We start from the raw sequence: 26,551 nt of genomic DNA on the forward strand, positions 1-26,551 counted from the left end.
CCTGCCAAATTACGTCAGAATTATCAGCATTTAATACTTAACAGACCTACTAAATATCAGGTTTAACTGTCAGGAGTAGTGTTGTCACGATACCAACGTTTTGGTTTCGATACCAAGTCAAGAATTGCGATTCCGATTATTTTTCGATACTTTTCTTAAAAAAAAGGGAAACAGTCTTAAATGTAATTATTGTGCTTTATTTCACACCAGAACCATAACACAAACTTTTAAACAATGAGAACAATAAATGAAAGAAATGACAATAATACGTATTAAATACAATTAATACATGTCTCACAGACAGGCCTCGTGGTGTCCGTAGGCTTGCCCTCACTGTCAGAGATATAGCTCAAATACATAAAAATGTCGCTTCTGGCGTCTTTTTTGTCAACAAGCCGAGGCGCAGCAGCAGTTGCACTCCCACTTGCAGCCATGCTTCTCGTTTTCTCACATGCTCTGGCAGCTAGCGCGTACACGAGAGAGGGGAGGGACTTAGAGCGTGCTTGAGAGGGAGGGACTGCAGACAGGACTGCAGTGCAGGGAGTGGAAGCAGAGCGCTGAACACACACGGCTCTTATTAAAACGGCGCTTTCTCACCGGAGTACTTTCCCCCGTCATTCTTAAAGTACCGATACTAATGAAACGGAGGAATCGTAACGTTTTTAACGGCAGGGTATCGCGGTACCTTTCAAGTATCGGTACACCGTGCAACACTAGTCAGGAGTCAGTGTCTCTCCCCCAAACTCACACATATACAATTCGATATGAACTGAAGAGCTGCATAAAACTAGGCAAAGAGCCGCATGCGGCTCGAGAGCCGCGGGTTGGTCACCCCTGTGCTAGAGCTTCGGGCTGTGCAGCTTGCACTCAAGCACTTTCTACCCCAACTGGGGGGCAAGAATGTGCGTGTTCCTTGGGGACAGCATGTACGTTGTTGCTTAGACAACAGTCCCTTCTAGATAGTGGACGTTCTCACTCCACTCTGAATTTATGTGGCTGCGATTTCTGCCCGACATGTTCGGGTCGACAGCGCCACGGCGGGGTGCCACAGATCGGTGTCCCTCTTTATGAGAGGGGCTTTACAGCAGCGAGATTATGCCCTCTAACCAGTGGCTGCCCCACTGGGTTGTCGATACCATCTCACAGGCTTACGGGGCCAGTGGCCGCCCCCTGCCATCAGGCTGAGATGCCACTCTACAAGGAGCATCTCAACATCTTGGGCTGCCCTGAGAGGGGTGCCCCTGGAGACCATCTGCGCCGCGGCGTCATGGGCATCTTCTGGCACATTCTCCAGTTGTCATCAGGTCAATGTCGCCACTCCCCATTCTTTGGGTGTGGTCCTTTTGCCGAGCTCTGCTGCTTCCAGTAGTGAGCAAGGGCTTGGATTCTTCATGACATTGTTGGTATAAGTCATCCAGTGCTTAAAGCACCGCCTCTGGCGGTCAGTAGGGACGAAATAGAACGATAGTTACGGCTGTAACTACGGTTCTATGAGTCCCGGAGTCACTCAGAATTCTTGTGTGCTCGCGAGAAGATTCTGGGAACAGATCCTCTGACCCACGTGACACCGGCTGATATAGCCGGTGTCACGTGGGTCACAGGTGACTTTGTTGTTATTGGTACTCGAGCTGCGCATGCGCGCGATGGACATATCCAGTGCTTAAAGCACTCATCCGGGACTCATAGAACCGTAGTTACAGCCGTAACTATCGTTTTGCGAGATCTCTCAAAAGTATTGCGAGATCTCGCAAAGGTTTTTTTTTTTTCAGGTTTTTTTTCTTTTCTTCTCCATGTCCCCTAGGGGGCTCCGTAGATTAGAGCTAAACAGGCATTGTATAACAGATTTATATCACACATTAAATCCAGGTTCTTATCCTGATGTCAAATGGAGGAATCCAAAGCCTCAAAACAGAACAGGAGCATTTAAATTAGGTATGAAATTAGTATGTAAAGTAAGCAGTCATAGGAGTGTTATGCAGCATTTGTTCAAGCCTTCCAGCAAGGCAAACTTCACTCAAGTATTTAAGTAGTTTTTCATTTGAGTGGCATTTTTTAATTTTGAATTTATTTGTTTGTTTGCTTGATTATTTATTTATTTATGAATTAATGCAATTGATGACTGCAATTCAATGAACATCAGTATAAATAAGATAACAAAATAAATAAGATAAAAAAATGCTGGTGTTAGCAAAAATGCTAATTTACATACCTTAATCCCCAGGCACGTAACAAACAAGGAGACAACATTTAAGCAATAGCTCACGACAGGCTATGGTCATTATATCAGTTAGTTAGTTTCGTAACGGACGTAATGTAACAGTTTCTCAGACGCGGAGGGATACATGACTTGTGAAAAGTAACTACAATTCTACCCGTGATCTACGCTCTATATATCACGGCTAAGAACCAATTGATTGCTTGATTTGACTTGTCAGTTTTATAATCAAGCAATAGCTCATGACAGGCCGTGGTATATGGTCATTATATCACAGTTAAGGGGCGTGGTTCAGTCGGGCCGAACCACACCCCTTAACTGTCATATAATGACCATATACCACGGCCTGAAGTAAGCTATTGCTTTTACAAAACGGTTACCAAGTGTGGCAATATGAAAGAAAAATACACACTCTAATTTAAATAGTTTTTATTAGTAAATAATGATGTTTAAAATAAAATAGTCCCTCCGTTGCCTTCTGCACAAAACATAGTGCGAGGTGGTTGCTATGCAACAACACTAACAGCTAGCGAACATATTAGACAGAGAGCGTTGATTAATTATTTGGCTATTTATTTACATTAATGTGTATGCTGCCATTTATTGTGCAGCCACTGAACACCTGTCCAGCATCAGTAGCATGGCTTACGTGGTTACTTGTATAGGTTGAGGTTGTTCTAGGCTGTTGCTTGGCGTGGCGAGAATATTGCTCCACTTTCTCCGGTCCCCGAGATTCGGCTTCCAGTAGCTCTGGAGAGAGCTTTCGCGCCTGTGGCCACTAACGGTCACAATTTCTCTGCTTTGTTTCAAGACCCGCATCAGAAAGCTTTTGAATGGTGGCACTTCTCCAGTTGGTCTACCTGCTCTTCACGTAGCTCTGCATGTCGTCGTTTAGGTGCTTTCTGGAGATAGGCACGGCTCAATCCACTCCTCCATAGTGAGGCCACCCGGAGGTCAAAGTTAACCGTAAATGTTTCCATCTTAAGCTTTGTTAGTTAGTTAGTTTCGTAATGTAACAGTTGTAACGGTTGTAGCTTTTCTCAGACGCGGAGGGATATATGACTTTTGAAAAGTATCTACAATTCTACCCGTGATATACGCTCATTATATCACGGCTAACAACCAATCAGATTGCTTGATTTGACTTGTCCGTTTTATAATCATTAATATATAATTATAAGTGGAAAAATACAGAGTGCAAATGACTTCCTCTCGCAGACTAATCCACAAGGAACGCAGCTTAAATTCTTTTTTTAAATCTCTGATCTCATCTGTAAGAAATGATGAGAAACTCTTCTTCACTGTCTTTAACTTTACTTTGAATTCCACCTTTTAACCCGGATGTTAAACGTTTTTAAAGCTGCAACATGACACAAAATGTCGAGAGTCAATCTGATGTGTTTTGGGAGCTTGTATATTAAACATACATTTGTGTTTTCAGGGCAAACTGCACGACCCCCAGCTGATGGGGATCATCCCTCGCATCGCCAACGACATTTTTGAGCACATCTACTCCATGGACGAGAACCTGGAGTTTCATATTAAGGTAAAGAAATCCAGAACTTGTTTGACACTCAAACCAAAATCAAGATATGCAAAGATGTAAGAATGATTCCATACTTGGCTTTTGGGCCATGACAGTCACACACATCAGCCTAATGTACTAAAGGCTACTAAAATAGAAGTTATTCAAATTAAGCAGACATTTACAGTTTGGAGTTTTTTTTCTGCAGGTTTCTTATTTTGAAATCTACATGGACAAGATCAGAGACCTGCTGGATGGTAAGTAAGACTTTCTATTTCATTTGTTTAAGATTTAAGATGAATTTGAATGATATTTTATAGTATTTCTTTCCAAGAATCCGCATGTGACTTTGGTGCTCCTTGTTCTGTTTGAAGTGTCCAAGACGAACCTCTCTGTGCATGAAGACAAAAACAAAGTGCCCTATGTCAAGGTTTGTGAACTGTACAGCTTCATCTTTGATTTCCTAAAAGCCAGTCATATTATAAATCATACATTTCATTCATTTGAGACTGTGAAATAATAGTGGCTAATGTTAGCACTTAACTGTAGTCTGGCTGCTGTTGAGCTAAAGTTATACGGTCTGACTTTGGGTATACAATTAATTATAATAAAATAAATACATGGTTTTGATACTTTGTTAATGTTCTTTCTACGTCAGGGTTGTACTGAGCGCTTTGTGTCCAGTCCAGAGGAGGTGATGGACGTCATCGACGAGGGCAAATGCAACCGCCACGTGGCCGTGACTAGTAAGTGTCCTCATACGAGTTAATTCATATTACCTAAATACATGTTCGTACTGGGAAATAGGTAAATAATAGGAAGTTAGTTTAGTAAATATGGCAATACAACAATGTACATCTAGTATTGAAGTATTTTTCCTGTAGCATGACAAGTTAATTGTACTTATGTAAATACTGTAAGCTTAATACGAGTTTATTAATAATAACATCTTGCTCACAGTTTTTTAATTATATGTATGTATTTTTTAATGTTCTTTAAAATAAGTAAGTCATAGAACGTTAGTTTAGTAAATATGAAAATACAACAATTTACATGTAGTATCGAAGTTAAAGTCTTTTTGGTGGATTTAACTTATGTATATATACACAAAATAACCAAAACAAATGCAACTGATAAATGGAAGTCTGTCAAATCAGTAGGAATGGACTGTACTTATATGGCGCTTTATCGAGTCTTTACGAGCCCTCAAAGCACTTTACATCATTCACACTTCATTCATTCAGAGCACAGTAGTTCAGGGAGTGGATGAGTAGAAATGTGCTGCATGGGTGTTATGCTGTAAAACTAATAAAAGGTTACAACACAGCGAGAGGTGAGAAGAACTGCTCAGTGCTTAGGTACATAAGTGTAGAAATGTAAAATAGCTGTGAACCAACTTTACATTTCTGTTTTTTTTGTAATCTTTCTAGACATGAATGAGCACAGCTCCCGCAGCCACAGCATCTTCCTCATCAACATCAAGCAGGAGAACATGGAGACGGAGAAGAAGCTGTCGGGGAAGCTGTACCTGGTGGACCTGGCTGGCAGCGAGAAGGTACATCTGAGAGGAATCAGGAGGGTAAAGATGGTCTGATGTCTAACTCTGTGTCCCTGCAGGTCAGTAAGACGGGAGCAGAGGGCTCCGTGCTGGACGAGGCCAAGAACATCAACAAGTCTCTGTCAGCGCTGGGAAACGTGATCTCGGCTCTCGCCGAGGCAACAGTAAGACATGTTGTCTTTTTTAAGGTTCATTTTTAGTTTATTTTCTATTTATTAGTTTAATATTTTTAAATTACAGTTATTCTTTGTTTCCTTCATGATATAAGAAGGCTTTTGGATTTAAGGCATACAATAAGTCATGTTTCTTTGTTTTTATTTTTATTTTTACTTTACATATAGTAGTTTGTACGGTTAACAAAGTACATGTACGGGCAGACTAAATCAATACATTAAAGTAAAACAATTCAATAAGTAACATTTCAGACTTGTAATGAATTCAAAATGTATTGTACTGTAGCCCCAAATCACAAGAAATGCCTCAAAGGGCTGTACAAAGCAAACAAAAGCAAAGACACAATACAAACGTCATAGCATAACAATTATAAAAACATTGTACATCAACGTAAGTATTGCCATGTGATCAAAGCATGTGACTGAAGTGAAACGGAAACTAGGTGATGGAAATTAGTTTACAAGGTGCGAAGAGATGGGTTTTGAGTTTCCTTTTTTTGTTTAATAATCAGAGTATTTCTTCTACATTAAGAGAAACAGTCCTCTCCACATATTTGAGGAATGTGAATTGAAAGCGTGGCGTTTATTTTCCAGAAAACCCACGTGCCGTACAGGGACAGTAAGATGACCCGCATCCTGCAGGACTCTCTGGGGGGGAACTGCCGGACCACCATCATCATCTGCTGCTCGCCCTCCGTCTACAACGAGTGCGAGACCAAGTCCACGCTCATGTTCGGACAGAGGTAACAGTAACTGAACATTAAGATACTCGGGGGATCAGAATCTGACTTTACCCTGGGGGAAATAGGGTCTGTGAACGTTGGCCCTTTTTTTTCTCACTTTATTACAACATTACAACAACAGCTGTGCACGTACATGACAACCCAAACTAAATAAACAATGCAATACAGCTTTAGATAAAATACAGAAATAATATAAAATATATATATTTTTAAAACAGTTAGTCAATCAGTCAGTATTCCTTTGTCGCTGGTTTGAACGTTGCCCCTTTTAGAATTAAATAATTTAAAATATTTATACCTAAATATAAGAAGTTAAAGGAAAAACGCGTACTAACAAATATAATAAAATCCAATCAAAATATGTAAATACATTCAAAGTAAAATTGTGAAATAATAAGATATAATAAAAATAACCACATTTATATAAACAATAGAAGTTAAAGTAACCATGTGAACAATATCTACACCAAAAATGTCAATATTACACAAAAGAAAACTGTGACTCATGAGGTACAGTATATGTCTGACGTCAGTGCTGAAAACAAACACGCAGAAGGCTGTTAGTTTCCCACTGTGCATTTTAGTTTATTTCTGTGTATTTATCCCTCTGATGGATATATATTTATATCTGATGGATATAAGATCACCTAACTCCAAGAATATTCTAAAAATATTGCACTATTTCTAATCTTTATGTAATGTTTTCTTTATTTCAGTTTGTTTATCACACACAAACATTTCATGGTAGTTTTAACTTCTGGAAACAAGATAAAGTCACATCCTGTGTGACCAGTCTGAGCGTGTGCAAAGAGGAAAACGTGCCCTGAGTTCTGTACCACAGGCACGTGGTTCAAACAGTTGATGTAATAAAAGATGAAGCAGCGATTACTGCGCAGCCATCTGCTCTCTGTTTTTCAGTTTCAGTCCTAATTAAGATTTCCACAAAGCTGAGAAAGGTTGTATTCTACTGACAAATTCAACCCGTGCGTGGATTAATTAAAAGAGGACGAGGATTATGGACATTTCTGAAATTGTAATTGTTTTGTTCTCGTTTTCAAAGCAGATTTGTTACTGTATTCAACGACAACATCATTATTGTGACATCGAATCAAATATACCTGATTTTCTGAATTATATTTCATGGATATAAGGTCACCTAACTCCATGTTCTAATAGAGTGCCACAGTGACGCGTCCTAAAACCCGGAAGTAAACTCCTTCCGGTTCCTTCGTCAAAAAGCAACGCAATCTCTCCGTAGGATTTTGGAAAATAGCTGGAAATAAGGTCTGTGGTTGAAACACATTGAAGAGACGGATCACGTTTGTCACATGTCTATCCTACTTTTATAATTTTTGAAGCATAAATCTAGTCGCCAGAAGCAAAACGCTAACGTTATGCTATAAACGAACTACAGCAGGGTCGCTGCTTCAACGTCACGCCAACTTATTCCAGCTCTTTCCCAAACCCTATGGAGAAATTGCATTGCTTTTTGTCGAGGGAACTGGAAGTGGTAAAATGCTAACTCACTTCCGGGTTTTAGGACTGTGGCGCTCTATACTAAACGATTCAGGCTATACAGTTAATAGGATAAAAACAGTTTGGGATAATATATGTTGCCTTCCATCAGATTGACCTCACACTTTTTATGTCGTTTTAGAGCCAAGACTATCAAGAACACGGTGTCTGTGAACCTGGAGCTGACGGCCGAGGAGTGGAAGAAGAAATACGAGCGGGAGAAGGAGAAGAACAAGAACCTGAAAACCATCATCCAGAGGCTGGAGGCCGAGCTCAACCGCTGGAGGAACGGTGAGCGGAAAGCTGCAGATTCAAGAAGGAAAACTAAATGCATGGTTTCAGAAAATTGTTGGTCTATTTTAGGGATGAATACTTTTTAAAATGTCTTTAAAGTGGTCCTTCATTTAGCGCTCCTTTTTCTTTAGTCACTTGCAGATATTTGGTAACTTTACTGTACTTATTTTGAGGTACTTTATACTCCTACTCCACTACATTTAAAAGGAAAATAATGTAATTTGACTACAATTGACTCCACAAACAGCTTTAGCTACTTATAACTAAACTCTTTAAGTCACAAAAGAGTCAAATCATTTACTTATTTTACAAAAGGTCATTCAGAGCTGTGTTTGTTTGTCTCGTGAAATGCTACTTGATGCAACCATATTATCTATAAATGTCTCATATATCAATACAATTATATAAACACATCAAGGTCCTTTTTTGCACAATAATTTCTTTTTATATTTTCATTTAAATCATTCTTTGAATGCAGGACTTATTTTTGACAACATGTATTGGTACTTTTACTCAAGTACAGCATCTGAATACTTCCATAAACACACTGAAGGGAGTTTACATATCTGTTGTTCTGTTTCTCCTCCTCACTATCGTCCTCTCATGAGACTGCAGTGTCTCCTCCTCGCCCTTTTTCCATGGTAACCGCTCCCTCCCTCCCCCTTCCTCCTTCTCTCTCTCTCTTTGTCTTTTGATTCCCTTGTTCCACCCCGCCTCCTTAGCAACGATTTAGCTTCCACAGCCTCCCCCTAAATGTATTGAACACACACACAGAGGCCACACACACACACACACATTATGCTGATGCAGAGTTTCTGCCATGACTCAGCGCTGGCTCCATGCCAAGTCGTTGAAACGCAGCAGCTCCTCACCCCCCTCTCCCACTCCCTCTCTGCTCTCCATCTTCTCATTAGCTGATGACTTTCCTCACAATTAAAACGTCAATAGTAATTACAGCATCGATTCTCCATCCACTGAAGTCACACACTGCTGCTAACGGCAGCAACAACAACAACAACAACAACACATAAACACAACCAAAAGGATGATACACATGTGGCTGTGCTGCATGAAATACATACAATCAACTAATAACTGTTTACTAACAAAATAACTCATCTTACGCACAGGAGGCAAAACACTTCATGTAGACTGATGCATAAATGTGGAAGAAATGTTCATTTTTACAATAACTACGCAACACGTTATTTTTAAAATAAAAAATTCTAAATGTAATTCCAATTATTTTAACAGACGGATAGACACCCACACAGGGAGATATTTGATTTTCTCCCCCTCTCATCCCCCCAACCACACACCCCTTCAAAATAAAAGCCCTATAGTTTTTCTGTATCCTTACAGGAAGCGCTTTTCATTTTAAAAATACATCCCTCTTCCACTACTACTACTACTACTACTACTACTACAGTGTTTCCCCTACCATTGTCTTGGAGGGCGCTGCGCAGTTCAGCAACACACTTACTTGGTTTCTGCAGCTAAAAGCAGCTACAGAAACCATTCAACTCATAAAGTATTCATTATATTTTAATCAAAATTCAGCAACAAATGTGCACACCATTAGCAAGCATTTTCAGCTGGAAATGCAAGTTATAGTCATATTTCATTTGACACCATTTAGATAGCTTTGCAAGCCAGCAGCCCCTCACAATGTAGGTTCACTTTCCTGTTACGATATAACAAGAAATGACAATGATATAATAAGAACACAAATATAATACATGTTTGTTCCCAAGGCAAGTTTCTTTATATAGCACCTTTCAACACAAGGCAATTCAAAGTGCTTTACAAAAATGAACGACATTAAGAAAATGGCATTTAAAAACAGTCATTAAAAAGCAAAGATAATAAAATAAACATTAAAAGAAAAGATACATGGATAAAAGTTACAGTGCAGTCTAAGATATGAATAGTTCAATTAAAAGCAGCGACAAAAAGAAAAGTCTTCAGCCTGGATTTAAAAGTAGTAAAAGTTGCGGCAGCGTTCTGAATTAGCTGCAGCTTTCTAATATATGTTTAGTGAGAGCTGTGAAGACACCATTCTACTGAAGAAAAGAGCACGGATACGTTTAGAGATGTGGAGCCACTTGCTCGAGCTCCGTATGTTGTTACCCGCTGAATCTCTGCTGCAGGCGAGAACGTTCCTGAGGAGGAGCAGCTGAGCGCCAAAGAGCAGAAGAGCGTGGAGCCGTGCGACAACACCCCCGTCATCGACAACCTGCTCCCCCCCGGAGGAGAGGTCTCCGTCTGCGGGGACGAGAGGAGCAAGTTCGAGGAGGACATCAGCAACCTCTACAAACAGCTGGACGACAAGGTGGCAAGAGACAGATGTTCTGCCTCACTTCTCACATTGTTTATGGCTCGATTTAGAAGTTACTGAAGCCCTCAGAGGGTTAGACTGCAAAACAACATTCAGTGGTCATCTTTCTAAATGGATTGTAGAATTTAAAGTGAATATTCTCCTTTTTTAACTACATCTAAAAACTTTATTGGCATTACGCTGCAAAAATAATGATCTGGTTGATGCTGGTTTTAAGGGTTGGGGGAAATAATCAATACAGCATAGTATCGCGATACCTTGCGTGGCGATATTGTATCGATACAAGGATGCCAAGTATCGATATTTTATTATATCAACTTTTTTTTAAGTATAAACTGTAGCATATCCCTCTCAAAGATGGTCGTATATAAAACAGGAAGTTACGCTAAGACATGTATACAATTGCAATGAAAGTAACAAAAACAATGTCTTCTCCTATTCAGGTTCAAATAACACACATTGGGTTATTTACATAAACTATTCAAATTGCAAATACATTTAACCAGGAAGGGAAAACGGACCCATGTGATTTGAAATATCGCAATATATCGTATCACAATACTTAGCATATCGTAGAATCGCAATACTACCGTATCGTGTCTTAAAGAGCCTGTGACAGCCTCCCAACAACTGTTGTGCAATGAAATATTGGGCTACTAGTCATCTCGATCATTTAATGTATCATATATGATACATTAAATGATCGTTCAGGATCCCAGCATCTGCATGTAAACGCACGATGGTGCTGGGATCCTGGACGGTGCAGCTGCAGCGCTGTGCCCGCAATGACGTCACACATCATTTGGCGGGACTTGAAGAATCCGCGAGAAGATCCAGAAAATGGTCGACAGTGAAGGGCAGATTAACGGTTATCAAAGTACAAATATCCAAAATCAGTTCAGTCACGGTTTTCAAGGGGACAATATGTACTCAAATTGATGGGTTTGGATGATGGGGGAAACTCGTGTCACAGGCTCTTTAACTACTGTATAAAGTCTTCAGTATCAATCCAAAAGAAAATCATAAATATGAGCTTTTTGTGTTTTGACAAGATCATACAGCGATTGTAAAGTGAGGCTGCATATAGGAATATACAGTCATTCTAAAAGCATTAGACTTATTGGAATACTTACAAGATTATAATAATACAGGCGTAGTGTTGTGATTTTTCTGCATTGCAAGTACTGACTTAATTTACTCTCAATATTTCTATAGGATGATGAGATCAACCAACACAGTCAGCTGGGGGAGACGCTGAAGGAGCAGATGATTGACCAGGAAGAGGTGTGTCCCCTTTTGATTTAACTAAGAAACGTTTGTCTCTTCGTATCTATTTATGTGTGCGTCAATGGGGATATAAACGTGGCCGTTTCTCTCCCCAGCTGCTGGCGTCCACGCGGCGCGACTACGAGAAGATCCAGGAGGAGCTGTGCCGGCTGCAGGCGGAGAACGAGCTGGCCAAGGAGGAGGTGAAGGAGGTGCTGCAGGCCCTGGAGGAGCTGGCCGTCAACTACGACCAGAAGAGCCAGGAGGTGGAGGAGCGCGACCACAACAACATGCAGCTGATCGACGACCTGCAGCACAAGACGGTGAGGAGACGCACACGGACAGTTTACACTTTTTTACTGAACACTTAATCCTGAATGGCTGTAAAAAAGTAATGTGTAACTTATGGTTGCTTATGGTTATGGTTTACACACCCTGCAGTCAACACGTCAATCACATGAATCCCCGTATGGTTGTATATTTCAGCTCTTATCATGGCTGCCACTGAGGTACATCCAGGTCATTTCACATCTTAAGAACTTTCCCAAGTGTTGGGGAAGTATTTCCTAGGCCCACACCTTTGACCCAGTTTGCCTGCAAAAAAGAGAGTGTTTTGTCTCCCTTGGCGTCAGCTGATAGAGGTGCTTTATCTTGTTATGCACAATGTAGATGATTCTCTCAGAACCATGGGTCTGACTCCTGTCTCCATTGCTTCAGAAGTTTCCATCACACTAACCGGGTCCGTCTGCGCTGCAGTTTAGTTCCGTCCTCCTACAGCATCAAACCCTACCGGGCGCGTTTCAGAAGCGGAGCGTCTTGCGTGCCGGCTCGCAGTTTTTTTGTTTTTCATATTTCCTGGACAGGCTACTTTGTACAGACAAAGTTAATAATAATTGTAATAGTCCAGTTATAAACGACATGAATCAAAGATGTGTTGCTGTATTTTAGTGGTAAAAAAATGCATTCATCATCATAACTATTCTATATATATAATTTACACAGTGCCTGTAAACCGGAGGAGAACGCTGGCATTGCTCCTCCTACTTGAAAAACGGAGGGATAGGGTCTGCAAAATTAGTTTATTTTGGGGATTCACTGGATGCTCTGACCGGTCCACTTCCTGCCCGGCGCTATGCAACGCCTCGCGTCGAAAATAGTACAGCCGCCTATTTTTTGCGGAGCCCAGCGCCGAGACGCTTCTGGGACGCTTCTGAGCCGTAACGCGGCGCGTCTGGTGGAATAGCACCCATTGACTAGAGTGGCCACGATCGCTGTGAACACCACGGCGCAGCCTAACACGGCCGTAACGTGGCGCAGACGGACCCGGTGGAATCTAGGGGTAAGCGGCCCGTCCACACAGCGGCGTGCGTTAAAGCGGCAACGCTTCAGCCCATTCACTTTGAATGGGGTGACGTCACGCTTCGCCGAACTGCATTGTGGGAGCAAAGCGTTGCTCGCTGCAAAAGTTGAGCAATGTTCAACTTTTGAAGCTTCGACGGAAGCGTCAGCCAATCGAATCATATGCCAGGACAAGCTCTAGCCAATCAAATCGCTGCTTGTGTGTCCGGAGCGGGAGATTCAGGTGATTGGTTGTTGGTCTAGCTTCAGACATGCCCGCCGGCAAGCGACAACGTACGCCGCTGTGTGGACGGGCTAACTGACCATTTGTGTGTGTGTAGGTGCTGCTGTTGGCCGTGCAGAGGGAGCTGGGTCAGCTGCAGGAGCTGAACGGGCTGCAGAGGAAGAGAGCCGCCGAGGTGCTCAACCTGCTGCTGAGAGACCTGAGCGACATCGGAGCCATCATCGGGACCAGCGACGTCAAGGTGAGGTCACACACACACACACACAAATTATTTCTTCTTTTTAAACCTTGTTAAATCGGACTACCCTTCCGTTACCGGCCTCATTAACACAGACATTAATGCACATCATGTGAACATGTTGGCTTTTTTTAAAATACTTAAAGTGGACCTATCATGCTATATTTGAAACATATATTGTAGGGCCATACCTATAAAACATGTCTGTGAAGGTTTTTTTTCAAAATACCGATCATGCATTTTAGCCGTGCCTCATTTCGCTCTATTTGCTCTTTTCCAGCCCTGTTTTTGCAAGGGCTGATTCTGCTTTTGTGGCAGACTACAGCGCCACTTACAGGCCTGGCATATGTACTACAGCATCTCCAGCGCTTTCCAGCGGCCTCTCATTCCCCTGATAGGTGGAGAGTTGCCCATATAGGCGGAGCACCCCTTTTCTAACGTCAGAAAAATTCAAATAATAATCAGCTCCGTTGCAGCCCCGTTTTTAGAGATTTGGGTACGGAGGAAAAGAGAGAGGGTTGTGTTTTCTGACACTTGGTGAGTTCCCTGACACACCGGGGACACATATTCATGTATAAAAGACGTACAAAAGTGCATTTTGCATGATAGGTCCCCTTTAATTAATATATATATTTATTTAATTATTATATTTTTGACATATTTTATGTTCATATTCCTGATGTTGTTTATGTTTGAACCATCACACACCAAAGTAAATACCTGGCTATAAACTGGATTCTGATTCTTCTATGATGTGTCAAACTCAATTTCATCGCGGGCCACATTAGGCTGCAACTTTAAGACTATATAAAAATATACATATGTAAATATGTAATATATATAAAATAATGTATTATATTACATTATTGCCTCTGCATTGGATTATTATCGGTTTTGGGTCCTAACTTTATAAATAACTATGTGTGAAAGCAGAAGTCTAGGGCAAATAATTGCAAGTCTCTTCAGTGAGCATGTCACAAAACGAGATGCATTTCGCGGCATGTAGTTTCTGGGCAACGTGCTTCCGTAAAGCGGCATGTGCTTCCGTAAAGCGGCATGTGCTTCCGTATGTGGCCTTGAGTTTGACACCCATGTTCTATGAAGTTTGTCTAATCTTTTAGGTACATTTGTTAATTGTACGTGTGTTGGTTACGAATCTGAAACTATCCGGCCCAGTTGAATGTTTATTTATCCACCCCCCTCCTCCTCGCCCCCCAGCTGTCGGAGGCGAAGGGGAACGGCTCGGCGGTGGAGGAAGAGTTCACGGTGGCCCGCCTCTTCATCAGCAAGATGAAGTCGGAGGTGAAGTCTCTGGTGAACCGCAGCAAGCAGCTGGAGAGCGCGCAGGCCGACGCCCACCGCAAGATCCAGGCCAACGAGAAGGAGCTGGCTTCCTGTCAGCTGCTCATCTCCCAGGTAACAAGCACCTAGGTAACAGTGGTTGTCTCATGGGTGGTCTCATGGGATCTGATCCGTGGTTCAGTGATCTCTGGAAGGCTTGAATTTTAAGGTTAAGCCTCGCTGTTGCCCTTATTGTCCCAAAGCGGCAGGGAAATAACATTCTATATATTGCATTTCTATTAACCACTTAAATAGCCCTGTCAATCAACCAACCAAGAGGCCTTTCCTGTTTTGAATGCACTTTTACATCATAAGTAAAGATAGTTTTTCTTTTTCACAAACTTCTTTTTACTTTTGGATTTGATAAACGTCTAGATTTTGAGTTTTAAAAAAAAAAAACTTCTTTCATATTTGTCCATATGAAATATAAAACAAATCATTTTTAGAGTCATACATCTTATATTTAAGATGTCCCAAAGTGACAGTAAAATTCATATTTAAAAATGTTTTGTGATTCCACACTTAAATAACTTTTTAATTATTTTAATTCTATTCATATGTAATTGTATTATTCTTGTTTTTCTTTTTGCACAATGTTTTAATTAAATGCAAATAAACTTGCCTTGTCGGTCAAACTTTGACAAGAGGGCATTTTAGTTTGTAGTACACTTTTAATTCAAACTAAAGATGCGTGGTGCATACTTTATATGCATTTTACTACAATTATTGTTATATTCTGTCCGTGGAAACTCTGGGAACTTGACACTAAAACCTTTTCATTAAATGTTTGCATGTGAAAACATAAAATAATATGTACTATATTTTTGAACTCACTACTAACTCTAGTACTTGAACAAGGTGCTGTTATTTTAGAAATGGGTGCTCTCCTCTCACTTTTCTCCATTTCTGTTTTAGTTCCTGAAAGTCACTGTGGATACATACTGACCCTCTCTCGTGCTCTGTCTCTGCTCCCACGTGTGTGTGTTCCCCTCTGTGTGAGCAGCACCAAGCCAAGATCAAGTCTCTGACGGACTACATGCAGAACATGGAGCAGAAGAAGAGGCACCTGGAGAAGAGTCAGGACGCTCTGAGCGAGGAGCTGGCCAAGCTGCAGACCCAGGGTCAGCTCACATGCACTTTATCAACCAGCACACCCTCCTATTCATGCAGTTTGAATAACCCAGTTCATGACCTGCAGATTGATATATGTAAAGGGTTAAGGTGATGAGTCTTACCTTATTTTAGCTCGAGTACAATACTTCTCTATAAAGTCAGGTAAAATCATTCTGAGTTTAAGATTTGGGATTTGTTAAGAGTGGCAACATTTAAGAGGCATTGGAAGTTTGAGGCTAAGGTTTTATTATTGTGAGCAGTTATCATAATAATAATAATAATATTAATGGTGAACTTTATTTGAATGGCTGTTTTTTTTACATACAATAAAAGCCAAAGGCAACAACATGTTTAAAAGTGTATACCGGTATATATTATAAAAAGGGATTTAAAAGATAAAATTGATCTTTTTTCTATATATATATATATATATATATATATATATATATATATATATATATACAAATAATACAATTTATATTATATTATTAAAAAAAAATTGTATTTTTTATAATCTATATATATATATATAGATTATACAAGTTCATTTTATATTTGATAAGAACAGCTTCTACCCCAGTGCCATACGTGAGTTGAACACAGCCAGACAATCACAGCACTAATGGAACTGAACTGTACTACAAATACATGTTTTCATATATGTTCACCTTATATTCTACCTCATACCGTTTTTATAGAACACATATTTATTTCCAGTTTTGTAATTACCAACTGCACTGATAAATACATGTGCAATAACTTACCTATTGACTTGTTTACATTTTGTACTGCCTTGAACGTATTGTTCTGGTATTTGTATGGTAATGTTGAATTGTTTTGTAAGCGTACTGTTCAATGTATCATAGGTCCAATGTTGTGTCACTTTATACATCATATATTAAAAGTGTTAGCTTGTATTGTGAAAATGATACTTATACCGTCTGTTATGTGTGATTGCACCATCGGGAATGCTTGGAATTTGGCTGTACTCTGTGTGGTGACAATAAAGGAATCGAATCTAATCTAATATGTACACATCACATGTTGACTAATCTTGAATTGTTGGCCCTCAGAGAAAAGACACTCGGGGGAGGAGAAGGAGGACATCGGCAGGCCTGATGGGGACGAGGACATCAAGGTGACCTGGAAGCACATGTGGAAACTAAACGCAGTCAGATGTTGTTCTGTTGGATGAATGTCTCATGTGTCTCTGCAGAAAACGCTGGAGGAGCAGCTGGAGCACCACAGGGAGGCTCATCAGAAGCAGCTGGGCCGCCTGAGGGACGAGATCGACGACAAGCAGAGGATGATGGACGAGCTCACAGAGTACGGAGACATCACACATCCTCATTTATGTCCTTTTATTTTGGACACTGACCCCTCGGTTTTATCTGTCCCGCGTGTCCAAGATTCAAAGGTGTTATAGTCATATGCACATCAGCCACAGTGTAGAGATGGCAATGAAAATCTCATGACCCTCCAACGATGCAACATGTAAAATAAAATACAAATAAAGTAGTGCAAGAAGTCCATATACATGTGATAATAGAATGTACATTAAGACGAAATTAAATGTGGTTTATTGCGGTGATAACTATTTAGATAAATAATGAAGAAGTCTATTAAAAAACTGAAATCCACTTCCACCTCCGGCTAAAACTACCATCCTGATTTGTATTTTTAAATGATCTTAGCACCAGATGCAGTGGAGGGACTTATTGCAGAAGTCTGTCTGTATTTAGTCTGTATTTAGTGACAAGTCCAATTCTTAAAATGACATTATATTTTTTTAGATACATTCCCCTCTCCTTCATTTCCTGTTATCGCTATACTTTTAAATGTCTGAAGATAATAATACTCCAGGGTAAAGTTACGTTTTATTTCCCTTCTCAGTCTGAACCAGGGTCTGCTATTGGAGCAGGGGAGGCTGATGTCAGACTTTGACAAAGTGAAGGCCGAAGAGCAGGAGAAGGATGAGAAGCTGCAGAAACTCATGTAGGCTTCTCACTGCACTTCAAACGACTGATATCAAACTTTATTATTCTTCAAATCTTAATGTAAATGTCTCTGTTTTCTGCAGTCTGATAAATGAGGAGAGGGAGCAGGCCAGAGAGGACCTGAGGGGCCTGGAGGAGACGGTGGTGAGGCATTTGTATTTTTTTTACACTACGATTTGTATTAATCATTTATTTAACATGTCATATTATTATTATTCCATAATAATAGGGTTAGGGTTAATTATAACAAAGAGTTCAACAGGGGCAAGAAGAAGCTTAAAAAAACGTTTCTACCCCATCTAGCGTACATTTTTATTGAAAATAAATTAGGTCATCGTCATCAGCGTCATGTTGTAAACAAATCATTTTCTACATAAAAACCAAAAAAGAAATAACTTTTACAATGACAAGGAATAAGAAGTTTATTATAGTGCAGCCCACAGGCCAATGGTGAACCTTTTATATACAGAAACAGTAATGTAATTACAAATATATTGTGTATATTATGTCATACAAAAAAGTTACAATGACCCTGTGAAAAAAGTCATATCGCATAAAAAAAGGGTTTTGACTACTTCCTAATAAAACAGTTTTGTATCTCTCTCAACTATTTGATCTGCAACACTTGGAGTATATTCAAGGTGTCTTAAAAATACCTTTTAAACACCAGCTAAATCTTTTTTTTTTTAGATTAGCTTTTTATTAGCACTTTTAAATGTTCTTTTAGTCTTTATTATTTACCTACCTTTATATTGTTTTACTTATTTTATTAATCTAACATGCTTCAATAGCAATATTTCTTTTATCGTTGGTCTTTTTTATTTCTTAATCGTTTAAGCTTTATTAGAATTACGACATTTTTATTACTATTATCTTGTTATTTGTATTTCTGTTGTTCACTTGGGTTTTAAATGTTATATTGTTGCATCGATTCAGTTATCGGTCAGAGAGAAACCATTATTTATTTTATTTGTATTATCATACATTTGACCTCCTGTGTCTGTTAACCTGATAACATGTTATATTTTGCTGCATAAAGTTCTTAACAAATAATCTGAGAGGAATTTGTTGTTTATTTTTAACTTGTGATGTGTCATTGTGTAAAGCACTTTGAGCTGCATGTGTGGTATCAAAAGTGCTATATAAATAAAGCTTTATTGTTCAAAGAAAGTTGAATTCTCCACTCTGTATTGATGTTTCTAGTTCCATCCATTTGAGTAATTGTCGTCCTGCTCTCTCTCAGGCCAAAGAGCTTCAGTCTCTCCACAACCTGCGGAAGCTCTTCGTGCAGGACCTCACCACGCGGGTTAAGAAGGTGCGTCCCCTTCCTCAGGGTCAGTGTCTTTTCTCTGGCACTTTCACATCTAACCTGAGTGCCGCTTGTATTCCTCAGAGCGCAGAGTTGGACTGTGAGGAGGGGCTTGGAAATGTGGCCCAGAAACAGAAGATCTCCTTCCTGGAGAACAACCTGGAGCAGCTCACCAAGGTCCACAAGCAGGTAAACTGTACAAGGAAGGAGAATAATATACATGTTTTAATACGGCATGAAAAGGCAAGTGTGCAGGTGTTATTGTTTATTTTGCAGACATTGAATACACAGTCACATGCATCAGCTGATAAGTATTCTTATCTGTCACCAAAAGGCTAAATGGTGCTAAATTCTGCTCACTTTCCCTGTAATTAGAAGTAGCAATAACGTTTAAATACTTCATTACAAGTACAAGTCCGACTTAGGATCCTATTTAAATAAATACACAAGGCAAAATGTACTATCGGTTTAAAAAGCAGAAAAAGTGATTTTATTGTATTGGTGCAGTTATACATTACACATGATAACTGTACAAATGTATGATGAAGTGAAGTATTTTATGTTACAATATAGGATCAAGTATAAATTATTTTGGTTCTGCGTACCTTGCGAAGTACTTTTAAGTGTCAGTAAAAATAACAACATTTCGCTCTGAAATGATATTGATAGATGCTTTATTTATCCCAAAATGGGAAATGATGTTTTCACAGCAGCAGTGTTGTCAAGCATTTACACCAGTTAAAAATATAAAAAATATTCAATAAAATACGATATCATGAAAAAAAGTATTCACAACATCAAAGGACTTACTATATGACTGGAGTATCTAAATATAACAGAAATATAGAATACATGGAGTACTCTACAGTAAACATCTCACTACAGCAGTAATACAAAATGGAAAGAACCTAGAATGTGTGCTGCAGAACTTGACTGTGTTCTTCCCCTCAGCTGGTCCGAGACAACGCAGACCTGCGCTGCGAGCTGCCCAAACTGGAGAAGCGTCTGCGGGCCACGGCGGAGCGCGTCAAAGCTCTGGAAAACGCCCTGAAGGACGCTAAGGAGAGCTCCATGAGGGACCGCAAGCGCTACCAGCAGGAGGTGGACCGCATCAAGGAGGCGGTGCGCGCCAAGAACATGGCGAGGAGGGGCTTCTCCGCCCAGATCGGTGAGCGGAGGCACGCCCACCACCTTGATAGAGGAGAACACCTGATATACATGTTACTGAGTGTCTTCCTCTGTCCCTCAGCGAAGCCCATCAGACCAGGCCATCACCCTCTGTCCTCCCCCATCAGCAGCTCCATCAGAGTGGGAGGGACCTACAACCACTGAAGCCAACTGCAACGCAACACTGTGAGTGCTCATTCTGGAACTCGCAGGAAACTGTTTTTAAATGTAATTTAATGTGTTAAAGGTGTCCTATCATGCAAAATGCACTTTTGTATGTCTTTTATACATAAATATAAATCAGAAATAAAAGCCTCTCTCTTTTCCTCCGTACCCAAAAAGCAGGAAATGCTATTTGTGGTAAACCCGTGAGAGAAAAAGCGTTTGAGCTCCGTACTGTTTCAGAAATAATCCTTGCTGTGGTTTGGAGGCGTGGCTACAATGAGTGATCTGTTTGGTACTTTGAGCAAAACACATCATTGACATGTTTTTATATTTTTCTATATATCTGAGACCCATCATTTATGCCTAAAATAACATGATAGGAGATCTTTAATGATTTTAATGTTTTATGTAAAGCACTTTCAATAAGATTGCTTTGAAATATGCTATGGATATAATCTTGTCTTGCCTTACTCTTTCTTAAAAACATTTAAACGTATGTTCCTGTTGAAATAATTAATAATAATAGCTACATGTTGTAAGTACATAATACAATTCTAATCTATTTTATTGTCTCCTCCAGTTGGACATGGAAATACAAATATCAATCAGGCTTTAATCAAAGTGATGTTCTCTGTTTTACATCTGTTTTTAATTGGATATCAGGATTGTTTCTCAATGTTACCTGTATTTTTTTTCAAATTGTCTGTAGAGTTAACATGTTTTTTACGTATACATTTGGTATACAAATACATTTCTCTTTGCTTTTATGGATATAAAGATGTATTAAAAAGACAGGTATACAAAAATGGTTTACTTTATTGAAATGATTGTGCTTCCTGCAGACAGACCCCTAATGACTGAAGCATGCCCACCACCTCACCTGGAAACAAGCCCCGCCCCTCCTGCTGGAGCACCAATGGGAGGCCATCACCACATCCTTCCTGTATATACTGATATGTGACGTCAACATGTTTCATCTGCTGAATGTAGGTACCAGAGGAAGTCCTGCTTTATCTTTTAGGGTCAATCAGAAACAATTGTCTCCTCATCACAGATTTGTATCATAATTGTGCATTTTGTTGCTTAATCACAACTATTTAAACGAGGCCCTTTGTGGAGGATTGAGAAGTGTAGCAGGTGGCACTATTTTCCTTATGATCGTGAGTGTGTACAGCTTTCCAAAGCTGAAAGAGCCAGGCGGAACAGGAAGATATTGAGGCTTTTAAATGAATCTTTAGCCAGCATTTATTCATTTAGAGGAATAGTTTGACATGTTGGAAGTGTGTTCAATCAATATTAGGCCCTCTTTTCATCATAGCAAATACAAATATCTCCCAAAAGGTCAAACTGTTCCTTTAAGAATAACATGTCTTTGTTGAGCAGTCGGAGACATTGAAGGTGACAGCTAAAGCTATATAAAGACATTGATTACAGCCACTTTGTACAGGCAAAATCACAGCTCGTTAAAGTGTGTGTTCAAATATTTCCCCCCTCCAAAAGTTCTATTTATACACTAACACTTACTAGCTATACTAATACCTTGTGTTTTGGGGCATTTCTGACATTTCCAGAGTTACTTTCACTACGTCTGTCCCCCGCTGAGATAGTGAATGAAGTGAGAAAGTTATAGTGATTCTGTCAGGGACACTTTATTAACAATCTTTATTTTTGTTGACAAAGCGTCTTGTAAGCTCCTGATCAGACAATCAGAGATCTTAGTACGCAGAGTTAATGACAGATTGATAGGAAGTAGACATTTGAAACCAATTGAATCCCAACCCACTCTGTAACGTTACGTGACACCGTTTCTTTACGCGACCTCGTTATGTAACGCCGTTTTGTCAGGTAACGTTTTAAACATGTATCTCGGCTTATTTGTCGTTTCAAGTGAGCTGGAGAATAAGTGAATGTAACTGCATGGATTAGAGCTTGTGTTCGGCATGCTCAGGGAGGACCAGCTGGACATTGAACTCATCACCATGACATGTTGTTTCTGTGGCATCTTATCTACTGATGCAATTAAAGCTAATAAAGATATCTATTTCACTTTTACCATTGTTTTTTTTGTCCAAATAAAATGACAGACTTTGAAATAACCTTGTCATGATATCATCTTTATTCCCATATATTCCCTCTGTAACATCGCACATTACCATCAGTTTAGACAGAACAGACAGATGGGGCATTTGGGTCAGATCACAATCAAATGAATAGAAAGAATCAATAAATAATAGAAAAATCTTCTCCACACAATCACATATAAAGTTCTACATATTGAGCACAACAATGTAACGGGACAGTTAAACCATTGTTTCTGTACAAATAGATTTTCACATATTTCACATACTTTATGAGATTACTGCACCAACATCCAGACGCCCAGGTTACAGACGTAACCCCGGTCTCCGAGTCTTTAAAGGTTCCCAACAGTAACATGATTATTAATGTTATGAAGCCAACAAACTGCACATGTTTTACCGCAGAGAAAACTGAAATCAGTTGACTTAAACACTCTGGTCAACAACAAAGCGAGGGCTGGGTTTTTCTCTTATAGCACCTTTTACTGATAATGCAGATAAACGTTAACTATTCCTTTAATTGTTTTAACTTCTTTCTGCACATTTAAAGCCAATGTAACAAGTGTTTTGAGATCCTATTGTCATAGTGTATTGCACTTAATGTAGTCCATAGATAAAAACGTAATGAAAAGTTCACGAAAAAAGTACAAGAGCTGACACGTTTTGGTGACAAGTCAAAGCGACAGTGAATCAACTGGACAGAGCCAAGGAGACTTAAATAGCGTAAAGCAAGCTATTTTTACGCTTCCCTTTGAACCAACTGTTTTTTTTATTTACATTTGCACCAGCAAATAAATATATAAAAAAATACTAGCTTGACCAGGAGCTACAAAAAAAGATAGCTTTATTTGAATATAAGCAAAAATGTTTAATTTAATTTAATAATGGATATTACAGCAGAAATCAGCACTAACATCCAGTATTAAATTCAGTATAATCAAATAAAGCTATCTATTTTTTTTTAAGGTGCAATTGTAAATAGAAAACAGTCGGTTCAAAGGGAAGTGCAAAAATAGCTTGAAGGAAATTGCTTTACACTTAGTTGCATTACGCTACTTAAGTCTCCTTGGCTCTGTCCAGTAGATTCACTGCAGTTTTGACTTGTCATCAAAAAGTGTCTCGTTATAACTAAAGCATTTCTCATTACATTTCATTAAAGGTGGGGTATGTAGTTTATTTCAGAAACACTTTGTTATATTCCATGAATGCTCTTAACATCCCGATAGCAATGAATACATTAAATGCTTTGACAACAAATCTGTAAAAAAACGTCATCAGTGGAAGCCGTGCTGTAAAAAGCACGACCAATCATCTGAGCCGGCCCGGCTAAAGTAACTGGACGGCCTACCTGCCTGTCAGCCTTCCATCTGTGCACTAACTTATCTCGTGCCCTCATTGGTCATGTGCGCGTCTGAAGGAAGCGGCCGATTTTTTGTGTCAGTTGTGTATTTTCTAATTCTAGCGCACTCCAGCTGCTTTCTCCAAAATGACCTCCCCCACCTTTAAGCTTAGGGACTAAATGAAGTGCAATAAACTGATACGATCTCAAAGCACTTGTTACATTGGCTTTAAATGCAAAGAAAGAACAATTAAAGGAATAGCTCATCTGCATTAGTGTGCACACGGTGTACCTGTAGCAACCCGAGCCCTGGTGTTGAGCACAGGTCAACACAGACTCACATGCATCCTCCACCTTGCACTCCCCACACAACAACAATCACAGAAACAGAATCTCCTCGTCCTCGGGTCCTCTCCTTTCTACACCCAGGAGTCGGGGGAGCCGGTGAACTTGTTGGCCCGGTTGGAAGGCCTCCGCGTGGTGGAGTAGAAGTCCACGTAGTTGGTGTTGGCTTTGAACTGGAGCGCCTGGCTAGCGTAGCCGTCGGGGGGGGTGGGGGTCAGGGGCCCCGGCTCCTCCTCGTCGTACGGCTCCTCTCCGTAGTCTTGAGGGGACGACAGGTACATTCTGTAGCTGTTGTAGTTCTTCCTGTCGGGCTCGTCGTAAAATGGCTCTGTGTGCTGCGAGAGGGGGGGAGGGGGGGGAGAGGGGAGTGTATCACTTGTAAAGTCACACCAACATTAATAAAGGCAACGTACATATTTCAATCAAATGAACGTATCACAGAAGGTGTTTCTAACAAGGTTCAACACTTTTAATTTAATAATTGTATTGCAGTTATTGGCATCAAATGACTATAAAAAGGTACTTTTTGGTAACAAGAAATGCTTGAATTGAATAATGGTATCATTAATCTGTAATATTCTTAATTAAGTAAATTGAGGTCTTGAAATATCCCAAAGTTACTGAAGTGACTGTAATGTTGTATATATTGGTTGTTGTGCTTTTTATTTATGTCTTAATGTGTGCATGTGTATAAATGTGTTGATTGTGTATATATATATATATAGGTATATACATATTTTGATATATATTTGTATTTTTTGTATTCGGGATTGTGGGAAACAGTATTTCGATCTTTCTATCTGTACACACAAACTGAAAGATTGACAATAAAGTTGACTTTGACTTTGGTTAAAAAAAATACAAATATTCAGTATTAATATTATGTAAGGCTAATAAAACAAGAGTATATTTAATTGTAAGGAGTTAGAACCAGTGATTGTTTGCATTATTGCCTAAAACACGACACAATGAATAACTGCATGAATCTAATGTCCTGCTCACAGCTTGGTATTTTATACAATGGGTTAAAACATGTTATTGTCCTACTTGGGAACGTCTCAGATCCTCTCCTGACTGGGAAGAGTATGTCCCGATGAAATATGGAGTTTTCTTCTCTGACCCTGAAGGGGAAGAATCAGGAGAAACACATCATTATTTGGTGTTTCAGTTTGAACAGAAACCATGCGTAGATCCCTCCACCATGACGGACCTGTGTACTGCCGTTTGTGTAAACTGTTGTCCCCGTAATACGTGTCGAGTTGCATAGATGACTGCGCTCTCTGATAGTTGGAACTGTGTCTCCTGATCCCGAGCATGGCGGGGGAGGATGTTGCACTACCACCTGAGGAAGCAACACAAAAACAACGTTTATTTTACTTTGAGATGCAAACTTTCTAACTTCTTTCAGGTCTAACACCACGGGACTCAGGGACAGTTTCATTCCACAGGCCATAAGACAAACACCTGAACTAAGAACATCCATCACATTCACCTGTTTGCAACTAATTATTTATCACTTGTATATAGACTCTTATGGCACTACTTCTATTCTATTGTATCTGTTTTATTGTGTTGGAGGAGCCTGTAACCTAAGATTTTCATCGACATAACTACGCTGTAGCTATGTTCGAATGACAATAAAAGCCTTGAATCGTCTTTAGGATACTCCTTTAATGTTTGACTGATTCTCTCACCTGATTGGATGATGGGGGGCATATGCATGGGGCTGGTGGGCAGCGTGGGCTGGGACAGGTAGCGGTCTCGCTCCAGGGTGGAGACCGGAGTGACGAAGTGGGTGTAGTTCCAGCCGTCCTGCACACACAACATAAATAAAATGTAGTACGCATAGTTACTAATTCGCCATGCATTCTGGGTAAGGGAAGGGTGGACAGACCTGTTTGTAGAGGGTCCTCAGGTCTCTGTACTGCCACAGCGTGTTCAACACCTGAGATGCTGCCTTCACCACCTTCACGGAGTACCTGCAGCACAAGAAGTTATTTTACACACCTCAACATTGCCAGAAAATAATACATTAAAAAAGATGGATGCCCCTTTCTGGAGAGATCTGAAAGAGACATGATATATCTTTAAATAGAACACTAAATCATTCAGAAAAATTACAGTAAAGCTGACACATCTGAGGAACAAGAACATATACACAAAAAGCTCAATTAAATAAAAGTTAATCAAATAGATCTGCATGTATTTATCACAAGTAAAAAGCTGCGTTTTTTTATATCTTTTAAACAA

The 26,551-nt window shown here is 39.8% G+C and overlaps 2 protein-coding genes across 3 annotated transcripts in view; one reads left to right on the forward strand and one right to left on the reverse strand.

Moving 5' to 3' along the window:
* The window catches only part of LOC117457576 (kinesin heavy chain-like), a 40,406-nt gene extending 17,815 nt beyond the window's left edge, over positions 1-22,591 (forward strand). The window contains exons 5-27 of one of the 2 annotated variants that reach the window (XM_034097731.2): positions 3,657-3,761; positions 3,949-3,997; positions 4,115-4,170; positions 4,399-4,486; positions 5,171-5,295; positions 5,358-5,462; positions 6,066-6,214; positions 7,872-8,020; positions 10,174-10,355; positions 11,577-11,645; positions 11,744-11,950; positions 13,307-13,450; positions 14,666-14,863; positions 15,792-15,909; positions 16,975-17,039; positions 17,118-17,227; positions 17,795-17,896; positions 17,982-18,042; positions 19,142-19,213; positions 19,292-19,396; positions 20,159-20,375; positions 20,457-20,560; positions 21,382-22,591. In XM_034097731.2, coding sequence (XP_033953622.1) covers positions 3,657-3,761; positions 3,949-3,997; positions 4,115-4,170; positions 4,399-4,486; positions 5,171-5,295; positions 5,358-5,462; positions 6,066-6,214; positions 7,872-8,020; positions 10,174-10,355; positions 11,577-11,645; positions 11,744-11,950; positions 13,307-13,450; positions 14,666-14,863; positions 15,792-15,909; positions 16,975-17,039; positions 17,118-17,227; positions 17,795-17,896; positions 17,982-18,042; positions 19,142-19,213; positions 19,292-19,396; positions 20,159-20,375; positions 20,457-20,539 — 2,559 coding nt within the window. In that variant the 3' untranslated portion in view covers positions 20,540-20,560; positions 21,382-22,591. The remainder of the gene's footprint in view (positions 1-3,656; positions 3,762-3,948; positions 3,998-4,114; positions 4,171-4,398; positions 4,487-5,170; positions 5,296-5,357; positions 5,463-6,065; positions 6,215-7,871; positions 8,021-10,173; positions 10,356-11,576; positions 11,646-11,743; positions 11,951-13,306; positions 13,451-14,665; positions 14,864-15,791; positions 15,910-16,974; positions 17,040-17,117; positions 17,228-17,794; positions 17,897-17,981; positions 18,043-19,141; positions 19,214-19,291; positions 19,397-20,158; positions 20,376-20,456; positions 20,561-21,381) is intronic. The other variant, XM_034097738.2, reaches the window with a different exon arrangement.
* Positions 22,592-22,632: 41 nt separating this feature from the next.
* Positions 22,633-26,551, reverse strand: part of LOC117457591 (plakophilin-4-like) — a 43,803-nt gene continuing 39,884 nt past the window's right edge. Inside the window, exons 18-22 of the mRNA XM_034097750.2 lie at positions 26,196-26,280; positions 25,996-26,113; positions 25,512-25,643; positions 25,349-25,422; positions 22,633-24,636 (exon numbers count right to left, since the gene is read on the reverse strand). Of these exons, the coding sequence (XP_033953641.2) occupies positions 24,376-24,636; positions 25,349-25,422; positions 25,512-25,643; positions 25,996-26,113; positions 26,196-26,280 (670 nt within the window). The 3' untranslated portion in view covers positions 22,633-24,375. The remainder of the gene's footprint in view (positions 24,637-25,348; positions 25,423-25,511; positions 25,644-25,995; positions 26,114-26,195; positions 26,281-26,551) is intronic.

This window comes from Pseudochaenichthys georgianus, chromosome 2, assembly GCF_902827115.2.
Source record: "Pseudochaenichthys georgianus chromosome 2, fPseGeo1.2, whole genome shotgun sequence".
NCBI classification, from domain to species: domain Eukaryota; kingdom Metazoa; phylum Chordata; class Actinopteri; order Perciformes; family Channichthyidae; genus Pseudochaenichthys; species Pseudochaenichthys georgianus.